Raw genomic sequence first — 22,568 nt, 5'->3', positions numbered from 1 at the left:
AATAATTATAGAACATCAGAGTTTAGTTGAGAGGTGAATTTTGTAAATGTTCCTGTTTCTCTGAAATAGTGTATTGAGGAACACAAGTTTAAGACAATGACCCATTTATTTTACGAAAGATTAACTAGGGAATGGCTCATACAATGTTTGGAGATACACAACATGATATACATCACCGGAAAGCTGACGTTTCCCTGATTGCGAATCTATATTCAGTTTTTGCAATGGCGCTCGCAGTTTTGAGAAATCCGGCTCCAAAGTTTGGGTAAATTTTAGTGCTAAAACTCGATTTTCCAACCCGCGTGTTGCCCTAACGCGTAAATTCACTCGGAGGGCAGTTACAACAGCGGTCGAATGGTCGAGGGGGTTACAGGTGGAGTAGTAGGTGGACACTCTATGGTTCGACTCCTTGCTTTTTTCCTTCTTTTTTTACTTTTTTGTAATCCTCGTTTTTGGGTCCCATGGTCATCACAATGTGTCAGAAATCGGTTTTTGAAGTTTATTTAATAGTTTAATTTAATAGTATATTTAATAGTTAGGAAAACAATAGAAAATCCGTTTTTTATACTTGATTCCATCATGTTTACATGATAGACATCTTCAGACTATGATTTTAACTTTGAATCACCACATATGAAGCAGAGTAGTTGCTTCAAAAAAAGTATATACCAGTATATAGTATTCTTGAAAAAAAATATTTTTCTTAAAACGTCGTAGAAAGTCAATATGGACTGGAAAAACATCAAAAACCGATTTTTGACACATTGTGATGACCATGGGACCCAAAAACGAGGATTACGAAAAAGTAAAAAAAGAAGGAAAAAAGCAAGGAGTCGAACCATAGAGTGTCCACCTACTACTCCACCTGTAACCCCCTCGACCATTCGACCGCTGTTGTAACTGCCCTCCGAGTGAATTTACGCGTTAGGGCAACACGCGGGTTGGAAAATCGAGTTTTAGCACTAAAATTTACCCAAACTTTGGAGCCGGATTTCTCAAAACTGCGAGCGCCATTGCAAAAACTTAATATAGATTCGCAATCAGGGAAACGTCAGCTTTCCGGTGATGTATATCATGTTGTGTATCTCCAAACATTGTATGAGCCATTCCCTAGTAAGATAATTTACAGAGAGATAATTTAGTATTTAAGAAAGCGTCCTGCTGGAAGTGCCGCGGGTCGAATAGTAGACAAATGAGCGGTCACAACCGCGGATAGCTTGAATTGGCCTAAAAGGCCCAAAAAGGAGGAGTTTAAGGTATTTCCTAGCGTCAGTTCGCGCTTAAATGGCTAGAAATAGTCCTGGAAAAATATAAGGAGCTATTTCGCCAAGAAAATCACACAATCTCACGCATTCTACAAAAGGTAGAAGTACGAGCCTCTCTCGTAGAACGAGATTAGAATAAAGATGCGTGCTCGACCGCTGCGCGGACACGCGTCGCGGCCGCCGGCATTGAGATAGTGTTGATGCGGAGGAGAGTTGGATTCAGTCGCTGTGCGACAGAGCGTGTTTACTGACAAAAGGGAATTAGTAATTTAATGTATAATTATTTGAATATTCCTGATAACAGGCGATTGAAATAGATAAATAAAGTGAATTAGTGAACAGATTGGAACAATATTGAAATAAGAGGTTAGTAAGGCGATGATGAGCCTAGTTTTGCGGGGAAAACCATGTGGGGCTCATCATTCAGCTTTTCAGTTGTCGACAATTTTGTCTTTGGGAAATTGGGGAAAAACAACAAATTTCCTTCATATTTGATCTCAGTTCGTTGTGCTCTTCAGCCTGCTTCTGTGCCGTCTATTCTTCTTGGCATAACATTTCAAAAATTAATCCCTCTAAAACATTCATTGAGGAAGTATAATTTTTTTGAAAACTGACGCCAATAATCTTAAGTGAGTTACCCTTCGAGCATAAACAATCCCCACATTTCACTTATCTCGTACCAGTGGAACTGAAAAAGTTTCCACCTCCAACTTCCGTGTGTCAAATTCAGCTGGCGTTGAATCATCTGAAACTGTAGTTGTGTAAGATCAAACAATCATCTATTTCATCTTCGCCTATCTTATCATATCTGACTGTTCTTGATGTTATGTAACAGAACTAACCAGTTTTTGTTTTAATAAAAAACAGCAACAGAAAGAACAATGGGTACAAGATGATCACGTGAAGTATGTGAATTTTCCAAAGTATATCAATCCCAATAACGATATTCCAATGACACAAGACTGAACAATTTTCCAACGTTTCAAGTAGTTGTTGAATATTTTCTTCTGGAAATTCATAGGTTTTTCATATTCTGTGAATGGTCCACTTTACATTTTTCCCCGTTTTTTACCTGATAGAACGAAATGAAAAGACAAATAATAAAAGAAGGAAAGAGGGAAAAGCGGAAGGTGGAATAAAATGTCATCGTTTAGAAGACAATTGGGACATTATTTGTTGTAAAAAAGCCCCTAAATGTGGTCATATTTGTGTTAAGTTTCGTTTTTTGGTAAAAAGTGATAGCATTGATGCAAAATACCGCGGAACTTGTCGTTATTACCGATACGCCTGTTCCTCCAAAAATCGGATTGCTGAAACTGTGACAATTAGATATCATGTATATTCTGTTTCACCTACGTGATTTGATACCAAAATTATGTTTTTACGTTAATCTCTAGTTATTTAGTAAATGCAGTATTATTATTTATTTGTTTCAAAACATAATGACAAGAGATCAGGTAGTACATACAAAACAAAACATTAGATAAAAAAGATTAGAAAAATGAGAAAATGCTATGAAAAGAGGGGAAATAGAATATTTATGCAATTCTAAGATGCTTTTTCTTTCTTTCCGACTTGATGTTCCGCGTCGTCGTCTTTTTAGTTTAATTGGTTACATGGAATAAAATACTCCATTCTTGTAAGCGGCGGATTCTCCATTCTTCGGTTTCAATTTCAATGGGACCATTCGTTTGTAGAATACAAGCATCAGGACGAATGCAATGAAGATTGTGGATGATTGGAGAATGATGACGTACTTGTAGCCGGTGTGTTGGAATAGGAATCTAAAAATTTAGATTATAAAACATTTTTCACTATTTCAACAACTCTATATTATATGCACTTATGTCCTTTTCTCACTACGTCCCATATTTTTTTTCAAAACTTACGTGATAATAATGGAGGCTACAAACGGTGTGACACTTCCACCAAAACTGAATAATCCTTGCATCATTCCTTGCTTCCTAGGACCCAAGACTTCTGAATAAAGCGCGGCTGCAGGGGACTCAACGAATGGGAAGGCGATTCCAAAGAAGAAGACGAATGCGAAAATGTAGAGAGCCATTGGGACACGAGTCGTTGAGCTGCACCAGGTGTAGGTGTCAAGGCAGCCTCCGACGATGGTCGTGTTGGAGCCTGGAATCGGAATTGTATTGTTATAAATATCGTGTGCTGTTATGGATCTTTTTTTCTCGTATATTTCCTATCCGCTGGTAACTGACCGCTCACTCAATGTTCGGCCCCGTGGGTATCGAAAAAGGTTTTTATGGATAAATTACGGTAGAGAGCCACCGTTAGTCGAAATTCTGCAACGAGACCCACACCTCGTCCCCAGACCGAACTTTGAACGAGTGGTCAGCCACTGGCGATCAGGGAAAAATCATAATAAAGTTTACCTGGAGGCAAGAAGTTCAATGGTCCGGAATAGAACCACCATGGGTAGTTGACCAAGTGGAAGGCGACGAATACACCCAGTCCGAAGAGGATTTGGAGTCTTTTGTCACTGCAAACGATCATTTCATCCAAGTGATGCCCATTCAGGGTTTTCGATTAATTGTACTTTTAGAAACATTATGTATTTTGGCGCTGACAAAAATCTGGTACAGATATTCAACAGTGCTACAATCCGATTAATTTTAGCTTTCCCACTTATCTGGAACTGTAACTCACATCTTTCCAATTCTCGATTTTCCGATTCCAAAGTTAATCAACACCGATACAATACAAGTAATCGACTCAATGATTCCATTGTAAAAAATCGCTTGGGAATCCTTCCAGTCATAGAGTACGGTAGTTAGAGGCGTCGACATTCTAAAAAGAATCAGATTGTTAAAAATCTAGATCTTCTGTTAGATAACTTACACTTCAATATTCGTGGCGATCATACTGACAATCATATACAAATAAATACAGATGAGTGCTGGAACCAAGTCGTATTTCGGGACGACAACGTAGTTTTGGTCTGGAATTTTCTAACAGTTGATATTCTGCGTCTCTTCTCTATTTTTAGCAAATATTCATTTCTTATCAACTAAGAAAGATAGTGTACCCAAAAGCCAAAAATAGAACCATTAGACGGAAATGATGCTACCAGTTTTTTACTGTTGTAGGAAAAGCATATTTTGGTTAGAGATTAACGTATCCACTTTTTCGTTGAATCGGTGTTCTTTCGGTCAAACGCATTTACAGAACAGAGTTGAGCGGAATTTCGACTTCCGCCTAGAGGATATCAGCTTGAAAAATCTACTTGATTTTACTGATATTTTGAGGTATTTTGCAGCAAAACTACCAGTTTTTATCAAGAAAATGAAATTTAACAGAAATTCAACCATTTTTAGAGCTTTTTACAACAAATTAAGCCAAAATCGTCATCTAGAAATGATATTTGATTCCGTTTCCGCCTTCCGTCTTTTCAAAAACTGCACTCAACTCACTAGTCAATTACAGGAGCATACCCATATGATAAGAAAACTCACATTTCTCATCACCATCCTGATTTTTATCAATAATTCCTGCGTAATCCTCTTGGAAGAAAATCAACATGAGCACTGACGCAAGGACACAAACGAAAGCCATCAGATAGGCTACAGTGGTGTACATATCGATTTTAAGAATCCAAATGTTGAAGCCAGTCTCTCCGAGGGGAGTGAAGAAAGCCTGTAATATTCGGGGTATTGGGAAAATTGCACCTGTTTCGTGAGGATTTTATTGTGCATGACTTTTTTTTAAGAGGCATTATCTGTAAGAGTGAGAATGTTTGTGTTGGGCCTTGGCACAGTTGCAAAAAGTTGTTTCAATCCGAACTCTTTTTACAGCATATGTACCCCTATGGTAGTGATTTACAAAAAATATGTCACCAGTCCCCTATGACGTCATCCTAGGAAAATATGCCCAATAATCGACTTTTCACCCAAAAATTCATAAAAATTCCAATCTTCCAGATAACATCAGGAAACTTTCGCAACATGTTAGGAGTGTTTTTGACTACCCCTACACAAATTTCCAGCTCCCCAGACACCCCAGAAACCGTTCAATTAAATTTCATTTTCATGCTTTTTCAACTTTTCTCGAAAATTCCCTCTAGAAATCCTCAAATTTCAAATCGTATTTGTATTCCCCGCTAAAAGTTCTATTAGGACCAATTAAAAACGTCAAAAAGTAGGGGGACCATTTTGAGATATTTCGATTTTTTCAAAAATCACATAAGGGTCCCCCCTTATGAAAATTTCATTTTTGAAAAAAATTTCAAAAAAAAATTTACTCCGAAAATAATTGGAATGTTGATAAAACCCTTGAAATAAGTCACTCACAAAATATAAGATCTCAGAAATGTGTTTGAACGGATTGCGTTTTTTTTGTTCATCCAATTTTTTCAAGTTTTTTCCCGTTTTTAACAATAATTTGTACAGAAGTCCTCAAATTTTATAAGATATTCTAATTCCTTGCAAAATTTAACATATATTTCAATTAACATCATTGAAAAACAGGGGGACCATTTTGAGATTTTTCCATTTATTTCGAAATTCAGATAAGGGTCCCCCCTTATGATAGAAAATTTTTATCAAAAAAATAATTCAACTTTTTTTTGATGCAAAAAACGTTCAAACTATAAAAAAATGTTTTCGATATTTCATCGATGTTCTCAACGTTTTTGCATCAAAAAAAAGTTGAATTATTTTTTTGATAAAAATTTTCTTTCATAAGGGGGGACCCTTATCTGAATTTCGAAATAAATGGAAAAATCTCAAAATGGTCCCCCTGTTTTTTAATGATGTCAATTGAAATATATGTTAAATTTTGCAAGAAAATAGAATATCTTATAAAATTTGAGGACTTCTGGACAAATTATTGTTAAAAACGGGAAAAAACTTGAAAAAATTGGATGAACAAAAAAAACGCAATCCGTTCAAACACATTTCTGAGATCTTATATTTTGTGAGTGACTTATTTCAAGGGTTTTATCAACATTCCAATTATTTTCGGAGTAAATTTTTTTTTGAAATTTTTTTCAAAAATGAAATTTTCATAAGGGGGTACCCTTATGTGATTTTTGAAAAAATCGAAATATCTCAAAATGGTCCCCCTACTTTTTGATGTTTTTAATTGGTCCTAATAGAACTTTTAGCGGGGAATACAAATACGATTTGAACTTTGAGGATTTCTAGAGGGAATTTTCGAGAAAAGTTGAAAAAACATGAAAATGAAATTTAATTGAACGGTTTCTGGGGTGTCTGTGGAGCTGGAAATTTGTGTAGGGGTAGTCAAAAACATTCCTAACATGTTGCAAAAGTTTCCCGATGTTATCTAAAAAATTGAAATTTTTATGAATTTTTGGGTGAAAAGTCGATTATTGGGCATACTTTCCTACGATGACGTCATAGGGGACTGGTGACATATTTTTTGTAAATTGCTACCATAGGGGTACATATGCTGTGAAAAGAGTTTGAATTGAAACAACTTTTTGCAACTGTGCCAAGAGGAATCCTCATCTTACAGACAACGCCTCTTAAATCAGTTCCTGCCTCATTGGAATTGAAAAATCTTACCGAAATAGCAGGTCCAAACGAAATTCCAAAAACATATCCAGCCGTGCCATAGGATATCGCTTTCAGTCTATCCTTTGGAGTCGACGCAGTTGCTCCATAAGCTCTCAACGCCGCCAAATTTCCAACTCCCAATCCAGTCACAACACGTGCCGCCAACATATACCATTTCCCGTGTTGCTGTACTTCACTAATGGCCCCATACATGACTTGACCGACTGCAGCGATAAGGAATCCAGTTATAGTTGGCCATTTGCAGGACATTGTTTTTTGGTTCCATAGTCCGTAGAGGGGATTCGACTGGAAAAATAGAAAGTTTGAAATAATGCTCGAGCTAACTTCTTAATAAATCATAACCCATTGTTTCAGTGTTCTTATTGACACGGAACTGTAAAATTTTTAATTTTTTGAAAAAAAAAACATAAAACCTCTTAATGTTTGCCCCTCTTATCAAAATGACACGTGAACCGGTGCACCCAAAACTCACTCGTTTTCCAATCTTTTGACTTTTCAAAGCACATTTAGCGAAGGAGAATAATCAGATTATTTGATAAGACTCTATAACAAGTGTCAATTTGGAAAAGTTGTGCGGAATGATTCGGAAGGGAAAAGAGAAAGAGGGAGAAGGAATTGTGAACATTATTTCACGATTTCAGGAAGCCAATTTATTTTTGAAAGTTATGGGGACATTGATAGATTGTGGATGTTATCTCTGTTTGTGAAACTTATGTTGTGTGTAGGGCTTCATTGTTGAAATGAAGCGGTCTCGAGGGAGTTATAGTTAGCTATCAGAGCTGCCTAAAATCCAAACTTCTGACTTTCAGATAAAAAATTCAGGTAGGACAACACTTGCTGACTGCGGTTTATAGATAGAATCTCGCTCTTGAGGATTTTACCCATGGTTCTCCACTTGATAAGAACCGCTCAATTTAGAACTGGCACGAATAAAAACCGTTAAATCTAGGTCTAACCATATTTTTGACGGTTTCGTACCAGTTTTATATTCGGCAGTTTTGGGTGGTTCCAATTTGTACTTGGTCTGTATTATGCAGTTTTGAATCAGGCGCAATTTCATTACGACTGTCAGGTTCTTATAACTGCGCTCTAATGGAACTGAGAAAAATATAATGGAGAATTAAGAGACGCAGAGAAAGGAGGCATTTCTCTAGGAGATTTGCTGTTTCGCTAATAACTCATACCGGTTCTATTTCGGACATTTCTAATTCGTTTGCTTTACCCCCATCTATCCAAATAAAAACTTCAACTCACAATAGTACATCCAATATTGCATGCCGCCACAACCCATCCCAAAAAATCCATATCAGCGGTCTTATCTAGCCCGGACAGGTAGGGCCACATAGACATGTAGTATACAGATATCTGAACACCAACTACAAATTGCATTCCGATTGAAATCCACATTGCACGCCATTCTGTAGATCTCTCGTGGAGGGGGGAACGGATGCTGGAATTTTTGATTTTTTGCCCAAAATTTCGTTCCATGGACTTACCTATCCAAAGAGATCCCAGAATCCTTTGATGGCAGGGAGATATCGGAATCCGACGGGAAAATGCCCATGACTTGAGGATTTGAATCTGAAACTCTAAAACCTTATAAAATGAAAGACCGATATCAAAACGGAAATAACACTAGACGGAAAGTGATGTCTGTTATGACACTGATAACCTTTAAGGCTCCACGGAGGAGGAAAAAGAAAATAACAAAAATAAGATCGGAAAGATATCAAAAAGTGAAAGAAGAGAGAACTTTTTTGTCTTCCACCAATCGAAAGTTCTAGAATGGAGAGAAAACGAATGTACCGCATCTTCGTTATCACCTGTCCTCCTCCCCCTTATCATAATACCCTTTTTCTATCTTGTCCTTATCAATCTTTCGCCAGGTGTCATGTCATACACATTTAATAAGTGAGAGGGTGAGATGCGACAAATTTGTATGTAATTAGAGAAAAACAGGTACCAGGTACATGTGGAAAAACTTTGAATGGGGGCGGGCGGAGGAGTAGACACACACACAATCAGGTGATGGCTGTTAAACTGAACCCAACGTCTGAAAATTTTGATAGAAAGAAGAAGGAGAAGATAAGAGGAAATGACGATGAGTGTTTTTTCTTTAACTTTTGGCTGAAAATTTCTGGACTCAAGAAACTGGGATTTCCAATAATTCGGAAGTATTTGATACCATTCAACAAGGTTTTGAAACATTGGAAAAATATACCAAACGGGATGCGGACAACAGGACAAAACTAGAAACAGACAGACAAATTTGGAATTGAATGTGTATTCGTTTTAAATTTTGGAGTTTTTGGATACACGAGTTATTCAAAACTTCAGCTAGTTAAAATATACTGCTGATTTTTCCAATCTATAACAGAAACATTAACTGCTTCAGACTGAAAAATAATTCTCTCAATTTTTTTGGAATTCATTAGATCTGTCTAGATTTCAGGAGGCTATCCGACAAAAAATTTAACAGTGATTTACCAGATAATTTGAAAACTGGCTGGTACTACAAGGTTTTTCAACGGTAGCTCAGAGTTTGCTGATAGAATTTCCGACATTTGGACGAATCGGCAGGCAGATAGGCAAAACGGAACATAATAACCAGCCAAGCGATGAATAATAATTCGAAAGCCAGAAGTGATGTGGACATTCTGATAGCCAGATAAAAAACTTTGGAGTTTTTGGTTTCTCAAACTGCAGACATCAGGAGACTTCGGTTAGGTAAAAAATTCTGCTGATTTTTCCTATCTGAAACAGAAATAAAACGTTAACTCTTTCAGACTGAAAGAAATATTATCTCAATTCTTTCGGAATTAATTTGAAAATTTTGAATCGCTCCTGCCTTGAAGGCAGTAGTTATCCAGAAAAATCAAATATTGACTGGTACTACATGATTTTTCAACAGTGACTCTGAGTTTGCAGAACACGAGAAGCTGACTGTTGACTGAGTCGGTGTAAGTATTTGATATTATTCAGCAAGGTTTTGAAACATTCAAAAATATGTCAAAAATGATGCAGACAACTGGACAAAGCGATAAACAGACAGATAGAATTTTTTGAAGTTTTTAGCTTTACGAGCGACACAGATCAAAGACTTTTTTGGAACTCATTTAATCGTTCCTAATGGAAATTCTGCTAGCTATTCGACCATAAATATGACTGTGGTTTTCTAGAACATTTTTTGAGCAATAACTCGGAGAAATACGGACATTCTTACAAACAAATAGACAAACAGACAAGATAGAATATTAAAAAGGAACAGGCTTATTGCAGCATACAAGTACCGACGAATAGTTTAAAGGAATCTGATAACCTATCAACAATGTTTTGAAACAGTAACATTTTTAATTTTTATGTCACCAGAAATAGATGCCAACATCCGGAACAGACAGACAGACTTTTTCTTTTTGCCTTCTTGAACGACGAAAATGAACTTTTTTTTTGGAAGGCATTGTAATATAAGAAAGACATAGCATATTTTGCCAATTTGAAACAGAGAAACATAAACTGTTTCCGATTAAAAAAAAATACTGCACTTAATTAGTTTGAACACAATATTCTAGTTTGTCTCATATTTCAAAAAGCTGTCCGAAAGAAAACTTTGGTTGTGATTTTTAATCCCGGAGGGCACAGATCTACATAACAACGGGCTTCTGGACAAATCGACAGAACAATCAAAACTTCTCCGTTTAGACAGTATCACAATAATGTTTCAAATTATGAATGTGAATATAGCAGGTGAACTTCCAAAGGCCATCACTAATGTTGTTGGCAATCTGAAACAATCCATAAATTACTGTTTCAAGTATTGCATAAGTATAAATGTACTAGATTATATTAATGTGAAGCAATCAAAATATCAGAATAGAAAGGTTACTGCGGTCCAGCCACTAAACAGATTGTACAGCGGTTTTCACTAAACACATAGTGAAAATAAAAATAGACTTGCGTAGAGCTCACTGAGACCTTCCATTTGACAGGTTAATCGACTCCTCATTCTCATTTTTAAGCGAGCTATCTGTATGCCCGGATCCGGCACGGTGACAACTACGAAAACAATCAATAGCGTACTGTAGAAGTAAAATAATCCGCTGGTATTGTAGTTGCCTTATAAACAGCTAGGTATAAAAAGTATTTGAAACTTGAAAGGTTTGTTTAAAAGTTGCATTGGGACTAATGATGCTACAGACTATACTTCTGATTTATCAAATTTCTGTATTTGTCGCAATTTAAACAAGCCTTCAGATAGTTGGAACTGTGATAAGAGAAAAAATGGAGAAATAGTTTATTTGAAGGCATTGTAACTTTTAGAAAGACACAGCATATTTTCCCAATCTGAAACAGAGAAACATAAACTGTTTCAGATTGAAAAAAATACTGCACTTGAACTCAAACAGTTGAAGTATGTGTGAAACTTTAAAAAGCTGTCCGACAACTATGGTTTTCCAGAAAATTCAAATATTGGAGGTTACTGTAAGTTCTTACAGCAATAACCGGAAAGGAGCATATATACATAATCGCGGACATCCGGACAAATTGACAGACAGACACTGACAATCAAAGTTGTTCCTTTTAGACAACATCACAAATTTTGAACAGGAGCAGGTGAACCCCAAAAAGCTATCACTATGTTGGCAATTTGAAACAGTCTATAAATTACTGTTTTAAGTAATAAATGAATTGCATTTCAAAAGTAAGAAATAATCACATCACAGATCACTGACGACCCATACCATACATCTAATTTGGCAAGTCACTGTAGCTGGGATTTTTTTAAATTGTTAGACGAGAGACAGATACAAGCCAGAAGAAATGAATAGCATTACTGTTGTTATAAAGCAGGAACAGGTGAGTCAAGCAAAATTACCCAAGTGGATGTGAAAAATTAGGAATACATTTCTGTTCTTGAAACAAGTTAAAGCTGAAAAGTTAATATTGTTTTATTGCGTTTGCAAGTTCTTTAATAATGAATATACCACAAAACTATTTTAAGCCCTCTCTCTTTAAGAGTTTCCCTTTGACAGACCCTTTTAACAATAGAGGTATTTACATATATGAGCCTCAAATAGAGTTTTTACGGTAGCTATTACCCATTCGCCGGTGGCTGACCATTCGCTCAAAGTTCGGCCAAGGGACGCGGAGTGGGTGTCGTTGCGGAATTTCGATTTACGGCGGCTCTCTACCGAACTTTACCCATAAAAACGTTTTTATACTACGGTGGACGCGTCGAGACCGGCTCCGCGTCCCCGGGTCGAACTTTGAGCAAGTGGTCAGCCACCGGCGAATGGGTAATATGTAGTTTTAAAATGTTGAAACTATTTCATCAACATCTAGCTACGACAAAACATGAACAAAACTACAAATCCAATGAATAGACATTTTGAAACAGCAAAACTGTATCAATACCTGAAACAGTTTTTGGAAGTGGAATCAAAATGTTTTCCAGCCAGGTACACATCATGCACGACAGCAATCATCGAGTCGTTTCTTTAAGAAAATGTTTTTCCCCGCTTCCCATACGAGTGATTAGTACCGACCCAGACTGTACATCTAATTAGCTAAGTCCAGCTGGGATTTTTAGCTGGGATTTTTTTAATTGTTAGACGAGAAATAGATAAAAGTCAGAAGAAAAGAGTAACATCAGTAATTCTATGAATCGAGAAAATACATTTCTGTTTCAGTATCAAGTAAAAACCCAAAAAGTTGCAGATTATTTTGTTGAATTGAAGATTTTAAAATTGAATTTGAGTGCATACTGGTTTCAAAAATTAGAGTAGTTTTAAGAGTAGCACTCAAGCGACAACACATAACATCAACACAATTTCCTTTCCAATAAACAAATACTTTGAAACCGCAAAATTTCTTAAACGCCTAGAATTTTCCAGAAAATAGATAAGACTACGCAACACAAAAGCAGTCATTGAATTGTAATCTAGAGTGTAAGAAACAGGAGTATCTTGGTGAATTTCAGTTGGAGTGAAATATGAGAAAAGAAGTTACTACTAATCAAGTGATTGAAAAAAATGAATAACGGAAGAAAAAGAAATGAAACCGAGATATTCTTGAACCAAAATCATTTGTGCAACTCAATTGAACAAATGTTGTCCTGTTTCAATTTCCTCTTTTACCGTAAGCAAAAAAAAAAGAGTTCAGTTGGTAAATTTGACAAAAGAAAACGTTAAAAACTAATTCTTGGTGCTAATTCCAATGGAAAAAATCCAGAATGCCTTAGAAAATTTTGACACTGTATGTATGTAATCATGATCTATGTATTTCCAGTTTCAACAGATCGCTTTAGATCTATGTGAGCAATTGATCATTAAAAAAGGTAACAATTATTTTTGTCCATTTTTTGAAACTTGTTTTTTTTCTTGAATTGAAGTCAAACTCCCAACAAAAAAAAAGATTTTTCTTCCACTTCCTTTGATCATCTCATCTTTTTTGAAAATCACATCCATTTTGTGATCTATCGACCCTGAACATGTGTCGGTAGAGTGATTGATTAGGTGGAGAGGGGAACTGATAACATTCTGACTTATGAAAAACGGGAAGTGAAACTATCCGATTGCGTAGGTGAGATGATACCTACGAGTGGGATGTTCTATTCGTTATATGTTCTTTCGCAAACGCAAAGAGGATTCTTGAGGAACCAGATCCATCAGCAATAGTTAATAAAATGAGAAACCTGGAACAGCTAGTTATTGTAGAGGGAAAACTTGTGGCTAGTGGGTTGTCAATAAAGAGATATCTTTTTTAACTAACGAATTTGTGAAAAGTGGATAAATGCGGATCGGTTAAATACGGTTAATTAAAACTTCCCCAAAAACTTTGTAATTCTTACAAAACTAAAACAGAGAAATAGATTGTTTCATATGGAAGATATACTGATACCAAAATGTTTGTATTCATTCGGTCAGCTACTCCATCTTTCATAAATTTTTAGAGCAAAAAGAAGACAGATGGCTATGATTTTGCAAATAAAACACCAAATAATGAAAAATAAATTGATACATTTTCCATGTTACGAAAATATCAACAAGAACTATTGATGCTACAACACTTCTGATTTATCAAGCTGTCACAATTTTAATAAACTCTCAGAAACTTGGAACTGCGATATCAGCGGAAAAACGCAGAAATTACTTGGTTAGATTGATGAGTAGAATAAAATGAGTACAAATTGGTAAAGAAGAAACCGACAACGACGAACTGTTTTCAATAAGATACTCTAATACTCTTAAATTGGAACAGAAATTTGTCGTTGTTCCATTCGTTGTTTTTTTCTTTGCAAACGCAATAAAGATAATTTAATTTTAATTTTAAATTTATTTATTGACTAGAATATATATCATTAAAAATTAAAACAGGAGACCGAATCATGCCCCTCACGAGGCTATAGACCTGGTAGGAGGGCGAAATAAGAGGAAAGCGAGATATTAAGTCCGAAGGTATGGGGGAAAAATGGGGGAACGAGAATTAATTGACAGGAGGTGAGAAGATAAGAATGAAATGGATGAAATAACCGAGAAGGGGAGAGGGGGCAAGGTAAAGAGCAAATTCACAGTCATAGTCTATTAATTGAATGATTGAGCAGGGAGACAAATTTACCGGGGGGGGGGGGGGGAGGAAGTCATGAGTATTACATATGATAGAATTTCATATGGGGATTGTAGTAGAGAAGAAGTCATTAACGTCAGGCTTAACACAAATTAAAGTCATGGGTCGTCTAGCCGAATAGGACAGTCTGACATACGACTGGATATTTGGAAAATACGCTGCGCCGCATATAAATTTATAAAGTAAGATTAATTGTGATTTAAGTCTGCGATGGCGGGCTGAGTAAATATCGAGAATTTCGAGAGCGTCGAGGTAAGAAGAATAAGGGATGTTGCATCGTTGTAGAACTTTTCTAGTGAATAATCTGAGTGGTTTTTCAAATTTATGAGACAGAATGCTAGAAGGTGAAGGAGAGTAAACAACAGAGCAATATTCAAGCAAGGGAAGAACATAGGTGTTGAAAAGATGTCTGTAGAGTGATATAGATCTAGACTTGAAGGCTTTGAGCAGTTGATTACAGCGGAGTAAAGCTAACGAGGATAATTTGGAAATGTGAAGGTCGAATTTGAGATCTGAGTCGGTTAATAGACCCAGATCCCGTAACACTGTAGATTCGGAGATGGGGATGGAGTCTACATGAAATGGGTGACGAGAGTTATTGGGACCTAGCCTAAGAAAAGAGGTTATAGTATGGGCTAACGGGAGAGGGAATACAGTTTGATATCATCAGCAAAAGCTGCAAAATGAATGTTTGGTGGGAGTTTAAGGAGTAGGTCGTTTATGTAGATTAGGAATAAAAGGGGACCTGATACATTTCCTTGCGGAACACCCGAGGGAATAGGAGAAATTTTATTGTCCAGAGATCCGTTAACCATTACTGAGAAGGTGCGTTCTTTAAGGAAAGCTTCAAACCAGGAGATGTAAAGGTTTGACAGACCAAAGTTTGCAAATTTAGAAGGATCATTATCCAAAGTTGCCAGTAGCCAATAAAATGAGAAACCTGAAACAGATATTTATTGTAGACTGAAAACTTGTGGCAAGTGAACTTGTGAAAAGTGGAAATGTGGATACATATGGATGAATGCGGTTTATTGAGACTTTCCCAAAAACTGAATAATTCTTACAAACTGAAACAGAAAAAATAGACTGTTTCATGTGGAAGATATAAAAATGTTTGAATTCATTGAATAATTTGTAGATTTCATGTAATTTTATAGCGAAAAGAAAACAGATGACTATGATTTTGTTTGCAAATGAAATTCCCACTCACATACTGGGGTTGTAGAAAAAAGCTATGTATAAAAAGTATTTGAAACTTGAAATATTAGTTTGATAAGAGTTTCAATAGTACAAATGCTGCTACAGACAATACTTTTGATTTATCAAGTTTTTCCAAAATCTCAGAAAGTTGGAACTCTGATATCAGCGCAAAAAACGGAGAGATTACTTGGTTGGGTTGACAAGTAGAATAAAATGAATAGGAATTGGTGAAGAAAAAACAAGCGACATAGAATTAAACTATTACTAAATGAGATACTCTAATACTTCCAAATTGGAACAGAAATTTGATTCATTGTTTTTTTTTTGCAAAAGCAATGAAGATACTTTCGAAGGTCCATTGTTTATAGTAGACGGTAGCCCACAGAACGAGAAACCTGGAACAGGTAGTTATTGTAGAGTAAAAACTTGTGGCAAGTAGACTGTGAATGATTACATTTTTTAATCATCGAATTTGTTAAAAGTGGAAATGTGAATATATGTAGATCACAAAAATGTCTATGAATTTCTTATGCTACCTGTAAATAATTTGAAGGTGTCGAATACCGTCTCATGTTTCTCTAATCTCTAATTTTTATTGTATTTTACCTTATGATTTCCAGATAATTAAACCTTGCGCCCTAATGATGGTTGTAAGACCGAAATATTGGCAAAATAAAACATGCAGTTTACCGTCTTGCAATTTATGTACAAAAACGTCGAAAAACATTAGGTCCACCAAAAATATTGCTTTACTCTACCAGAATACCTACGATATGTACAAACAAATGGTTGTCAACCACTGCTAAAATTTCTATTTTGAAAAGCTTATTAGTTCATAATCAGTCCAGTAGACTTCAAGTGAAATTGAAACAGCGGTTGTTAGCATACTTGTCAACGGTCCGAAACGGACCGACACGGGCCGGCTCGTAACTCGCGTCAAAATGAATATTACGAGCTGAAAAATATACCAAAATGTAGATCTCGACGAGTTCTATGCCCGTGACCAACCACGGGCCGGATGGCTATTCGTTAATATGTCGCTGGCCGGGAAAAAGTTTTGGTATATTTTTCAGCTCATAATATTCATTTTGACGCGAGTTACGAGCCGGCCCGTGTCGGCCCGTTTCGGCCCGTTGACAAGTATGGTTGTTAGCTTTCGAGTCAAAAAACAGAAATTGAGAACTGTGAAAAGATTGTGAAATGCAACTGCTATGCGGGTCTTTGTACAAAACCGTCAATGTCTGTAGATCAAAATATGTCTAGAAACAAAGATTCCTCCAAGATGAATAGTGAAGCAAACAGTTTCTATGTGTACCATGCTAAAAATGTTCAATTTATTTTTCCCATTAATCTTTTATTTCCCGTTTCAAGTATTTGGGAATTTATTGAAACTGTTACTTCTTGACCAGAAGAGAAGTTTTACTATTTGATTCCAACTGTTTTCTGCCTGCTTGCAAGGTTTAAAAATCCTTGATTGATTATACACAAAAATTGGATCATTAATTATTAATCACTTAAAAAATCTGTTTCTGACAACTCATTAAAACAGCAACATGCAAAATTTTATTGCTGTTGTCGATGCTGTATTTTTGAGATGTTTGGTCGTTTTCTGTTTTGGAAGGTCTCATCCACTTCCTCCTTACAAAAATATAATCTTTCGACCCAGACGATGCGTCGGAAAAGTGATTGATTAGGTGAAGAAGAGGAAAGGAACTGATAACACGCTGACTTTCGAAAAACGGGAAACTACATATCTGATTGAGAATAAGGAGGAAATGTTGTCTTTGAAATAAATATTAAATAAATGAAGATAAAACGAAGAAGTTGTTTGATTCTGAATTTTAAACTGCAAAACCGATATCCAAGGTTGAAAGACTAACGAAAGTGAACATATTTTCTGTGTTTCAAGAACAACTTGCAACAGAAAAAATATTACAAATATCGATGAGCTCACAATATGAATTCTTGATAATTTTATGATAAACACATATAAATATGTAGTAGTTCTTGCAGACAAGTTAGTTCTTGCAGACAACTAAAGCGAAAACGTCGCGTATTGTTGTAGTTAAAATCAGAAATGTAATAATCACACGACTAATCTAAGACAATCCACTGAAATGGTTTCCAAACTGGTAATGATGAGCAAGTGAGAGACCAATGAATAGATTTCTGTGAATCTGACGTAATAAGTGTCCAAAAGGATTCCGGTAGAACGAAGTTGTTAATGTGACACCGCGCATATATTGTTCAAGCAGTAATGTATCAAAAATTGCCAGAGAAAGCAACTTTTTTGAAATGATATAACTAATATGAGCTCCCTGAAATGGTTTTTTTCTCATTAAATTCTGTGCTAAAAGTTCTTCTGGCGGCTTAAAAGATTTTTGGAAGCTACATAAACATCCATTGCATTGACTATTGGAAGATTTATCGAATGGAAGGGTGTGTAGAGAATAAATTAATAACAGTTTGACTCATGGAAGCGGAGTTTGTGTGATATCATTTCTGCACTGCGAGGTACCCTTTTTTGACACTTTGAGACCTCACACACACACACACTTTGAGACTTGTCAGAACTTTTTTCATGCTAATTTTCGGACCACGGTCCAAGAGACTTTTCTCTTTCCCTCAAAATTCTGAGTCGATTTGTATAAAAACCTCTTTTTTTTTAATACGTGAATCAAAAAAACCTGTTCTTAACTGTCCTAATAAAAACCTTCATTTCAATCACCCCCTTTGCAGTAATGGTGAAAAATGCTAAATGGCGAACAGCATCAACATCTATCCATAACACTCTGAAAATATAACATCTGGAAACAGTAGAACTTTACGGATAGAACATTTAATTCTTGATTTGAAGTTAATAAAACGGGAAAACGAGGGATGTTCCCTGAAACAAAAACTTTTGTTAAATTGCAAATAAATTCTTTATACTTGTCAACCGGGCCGAATGGGCCGGCCCGGCTCGTAACTCGCGTCAAAATGAATATTATGAGCTGAAAAATATACCAAAATGTAGATCTCGACGAGTTCTATGTCCGTGACCTGCTACGGGCCGGATGTCTATTCGTTAATATGCCGCGGGCCGGACTAGAATGGATTTTTTGGCACTTTTCCCGGCCCGGGACATATTAACGTATAGACATCCGGCCCATAGTAGGTCACGGGCATAGAGCTCGTCGAGATCTACATTTTGGTATATTTTTCAGCTCGTAATATTCATTTTGAGTCGAGTTACGAGCCGGCCCGTGTCTACCCGTTTACAAGTATTATTATTGTGATGTTCCAGTAGTTTGCTTATAGCATGTTATTGAAAAAGTAGATTTTGGAAATACTTTCATCCATTTACTGTTTAACTTTCTATCTGATGGACATTGAACCGTCTTCAACCCAGACTTGAAACCAGGTTCATGTTTGTATAGATGTTGAAAATTTCGCAGAGGCGAGAAATTTAAAAGTGCAACGACGCGCGGAGCGATGATTGTGGGCTCAGATGAAGAGCCATGTGTCAAGGGTATTGCAATTCAAACTCCTGGCAAAATTTAGGTCTGGAGGTGTGCCAGAGAAGTCAATGGACACAGATCCAATCTTTAAATGAAGAAGAGAAGAAGATTTTATTTGTATTTTCTGTTTCATATTCTTGTAATGATAGATTTGTGAAATACATAACTATTACAACATGTGGTTCGTACTGAAACTGATATTTAAAATAAACCTTCATTCCTTTTCAATTTTAATTATTCCTTACTCCCTTTTATTTAAAGTTAACATTTCCTCTTCTTCCTCTCCATCTGAATCTCTTCTAGAGATTTTCTTTTCCATCATGATGAACTGGACGAGAACGAAGACGCCACGAGAGTTCAAAAGTGACTTCTTGTCCCGGTTTCACCGAATATCGTTGTGGATGTTTCTTGATGATTTCGACGATTTGTTTGCCAGTTTCCTGAGTTCAAAAGGGTTTCACCACAAAAAGAAGGAATTCAGTCTGTCTCTCACCTCCTGAATAGTTCCCTTCACATCAATATATTTGGTGTGATCGTAGTTGGCAAAGTGACATGAAATGGCTTTTCTGAAACCATCGGAACGATTTGCACCGGATCCATGGAATAGATTTGGATGGAAGAATACAGTATCCCCTGCATCCATTTCCACGTATTCACGGGGAAGAGACAGATCGTAGTCCTTGATACCGTAGTACGCCTTGTTGACTCCGCCCTAAAAATCAGAAAATATAGAAATGGTGGCTACAGTAACCTACAGTACCTCCCAATCCGGGTAGTCGTGCTCTTTGAGTGGTTGAGTCTGAGTACCCGGAACCACTTGAAGACATCCATTCTTCTTGTTGATCTTCTCCATCGCAGTCCATGCACAAATCGTCAAATCCGCCGGTCGCCATGGAAAGTAGATCAAATCCTGATGCATCGGATGACGGGATGTCAGTTTTCCGGTGTCTGGCGGCTTGTTAATCAGCATTGTATGCATCGCCTGGATTCTGGATTCTGGAGAACTTCCGATGAGATCACGGACGACGTCGGTGACACGTGGATGCTCACAGTAGGAGAAGAGAACCGGCTCATCGCAGAAATCTTGCAGTTTTGTGATGGCGTCGATGCCTGAAAACGAAAGAGAATATTCAAGAGTCCAGTAGAGCGCACTTACTATCCGGAGTGACTTTCTTCGCGAGTGACACATCCTTCATAACCAACATACTCGCTGGCGGCTTCACTTTGCTCTCACAAATCGCATTGAATCTCTCTTCATACTTGTTCAATTCCTCTCTCCCAATACATTTTCTCACGAGAACGTATCCATTCTTCTGATAGAATTGTTTCTGCTCCAAACTGAGCACTTTTCCTGGACGAGTCCAGTCAACGATTGACTCTGAAAGAGAGGAGTTCAGTGGAGCGCATTTGCTGGAGAGGGGACTCACTGCTTGCAAAGCATCGTGTCGAGGTTATTACGAATCGAAGAGAATTCATCGTTTGACGAGTAGATTGACGAGGAATAAATTGATTTCTTTGGGAGGAATTTCTTTTATGGGGAATCATTTGACGCCCCGGTTTCTGGAATAATAGGGGGACACGTTTTTAGTAATTTTCCATCGAGAACTTTTTGAATTCCCGCGTGCCCTAACCTACCGTAACCTAAGGTCACCCTTAGCATAAAAGAAGAAGTTTCGCTAAAAATCAATCAGTTCTCGAAAAGCGAGTGGGTGGAGTCAAACTGTCATAATCATGTCATGAAAAAACAGACGATAGAATCAAAGTGAGTTTTGATAGGTATTTGGCTTGAAAATTATTCAAAATTTTCAGAAATTTTATGAATTCGAAAACTTTACCATCCATTTGTCCCCGATATCATCACTGGAATCTTCTGGAAGCACCGTCCTTCTCATCAGGCAGAGAAGTCATAGAGAACTATTTAGCTGAATAATAAACCATGTCAATCTGTTTTTTGTCGCGTGTACAAGTGAATACTTTCTGGTCTTAGAATGCATGCCCTGTACATGAATTAGCGTCTTGAGTATACACACTGTTTCAAAAGTTATGAGAAGCAGGAAAAAATAAAGTTTATTTCGGATGGAGAGAATGTTTCACAGATAATGTTGATAGATGGAAATATCAATTAGGTCCTTTTTTAAAGCTTTTTACTCATGACGTAGTTGAAATGAGTGAGTTGATCCATGGAGTTTCTTTTCGGTCTCTTCGTTTCTTCCTTTGGTTGAGAAATTGAGGGGAGTGCAAGTTTTCTGGCAGCTTCTTTTGCTCTATCAGCTCTTTTGTTCTCCATTCTTCGCCGTTTCTCGTCAGGAGAATCGAGAAGATCAGCGAACGCTTGATAGATGTCTCTCTTTTTGGCAAATCTCTTTGGAGCAGCTGGAGTAGTCATGGTGGAAGATGGTGTTGAAGACATTGAAGTGGTCGATGGTGACGATGTAGCAGAAGACGATGAGGATGGGGTTTTCTCCATTTTGAGTGTTGAAGGCGTACTGTAACCAGGTTAGCAATGGATCAGGAAATTATGAGGGGGATAAGGAACCAGAAAGGAGGAGAAAAAGATCAGTGTGAGCAAGGAAGACGGATGACTGCCTTCCCTTGGCAGTGCGTCTGGGACAACTCGCGCATAACTGTTGGGAAGATAGGGAAGCCAATGTGAAGATCAAGATGACCTAGATAACGTTCACACTGTTCGTTTTGTGTTATTCAGTTTTGGTAGATTTGAGAAGGTCACCTCACTTGCTGTTTGCTAGGTTGCATATTTAATTTACGCACGGTGTTTATACAGTGCGAATAATGAAAACTACTTCTATCATATTCTTTCACCCACTTTTTGAAACAGACTACTTTTATCTTTTTCTATCTCCCGTCTCAAGAAATAAACAGAAACACACCTCTTAATCGAATCATACTCTGCCAAACATCTCAACTGATCCAATTGTCTATCCAACTGATCAATCTTCTCGGATAACTGTTCGGTCTCTCGTTGACGTTTTCGCAATTCTTTTTTCATGTCTCGCACGGCATCGCCTAAAGATTTTATAATAATTATGGAGTAGAAAGCGTTAGAATAAAATTTGCGGATAATTTAATAGTAAAGTAAACTTTTAGGAACAGTTTATTTAATACAAATGTTCATGTTTCAGATTTCTAGTATAACAACTTCCCCTGGTACATCATTACTGATGATCTGGAATCAAAAATTTTAAGTGTTTGACTAGTTGGATAGTAACCCTAGCTATTTGAGATAGAAGTTTCTCCGCCAGGTATTTTGAAGCTTTTCAATTTCACAAGAACCGCTAAAAGTTCCGCATCTTAACTATATTTTTGAAATTTAGTGTCGAAATTTGTTGTTTTCAATGTGTATGGTTTCGAAACTTCCTGATCCGATTTGCCGGATTCAGACGGACTAGCTTTAAATATTCTTT

At 36.8% G+C, this 22,568-nt stretch overlaps 3 protein-coding genes across 3 annotated transcripts; all 3 read right to left on the bottom strand.

Annotated features, from left to right (window-relative positions):
- Positions 1 to 2,877: 2,877 nt before the first annotated feature.
- On the bottom strand, positions 2,878 to 8,387 carry GCK72_012098 (uncharacterized protein; the record flags this gene model as incomplete). The annotated part of the gene is made up of 9 exons (XM_003094248.2): positions 2,878 to 3,049; positions 3,155 to 3,401; positions 3,662 to 3,768; positions 3,936 to 4,076; positions 4,128 to 4,227; positions 4,742 to 4,922; positions 6,812 to 7,108; positions 8,078 to 8,273; positions 8,320 to 8,387. 9 exons carry the CDS (start codon positions 8,385 to 8,387, stop codon positions 2,878 to 2,880), a joined length of 1,509 nt encoding a protein of 502 aa, XP_003094296.2.
- An 11,058-nt stretch (positions 8,388 to 19,445) lies between these two features.
- GCK72_012097 (uncharacterized protein) lies at positions 19,446 to 20,622 on the bottom strand (the record flags this gene model as incomplete). Its single annotated transcript, XM_053728842.1, has 5 exons — positions 19,446 to 19,586; positions 19,640 to 19,858; positions 19,907 to 20,256; positions 20,303 to 20,524; positions 20,574 to 20,622. 5 exons carry the CDS (start codon positions 20,620 to 20,622, stop codon positions 19,446 to 19,448), a joined length of 981 nt encoding a protein of 326 aa, XP_053583614.1.
- Positions 20,623 to 21,280: 658 nt separating this feature from the next.
- GCK72_012096 (uncharacterized protein) lies at positions 21,281 to 21,613 on the bottom strand (the record flags this gene model as incomplete). Its single annotated transcript, XM_003094251.2, has 1 exon — positions 21,281 to 21,613. The coding sequence occupies one exon, from the start codon at positions 21,611 to 21,613 to the stop codon at positions 21,281 to 21,283; it is 333 nt and encodes a 110-aa protein (XP_003094299.2).
- Between the last annotated feature and the right edge of the window lie 955 nt (positions 21,614 to 22,568).

This window comes from Caenorhabditis remanei, chromosome IV, assembly GCF_010183535.1.
Source record: "Caenorhabditis remanei strain PX506 chromosome IV, whole genome shotgun sequence".
NCBI lineage: Eukaryota > Metazoa > Nematoda > Chromadorea > Rhabditida > Rhabditidae > Caenorhabditis > Caenorhabditis remanei.
Note: the sequence above shows the minus strand (reverse complement) of the source record. Positions and strands in the feature narration are given on the sequence as shown.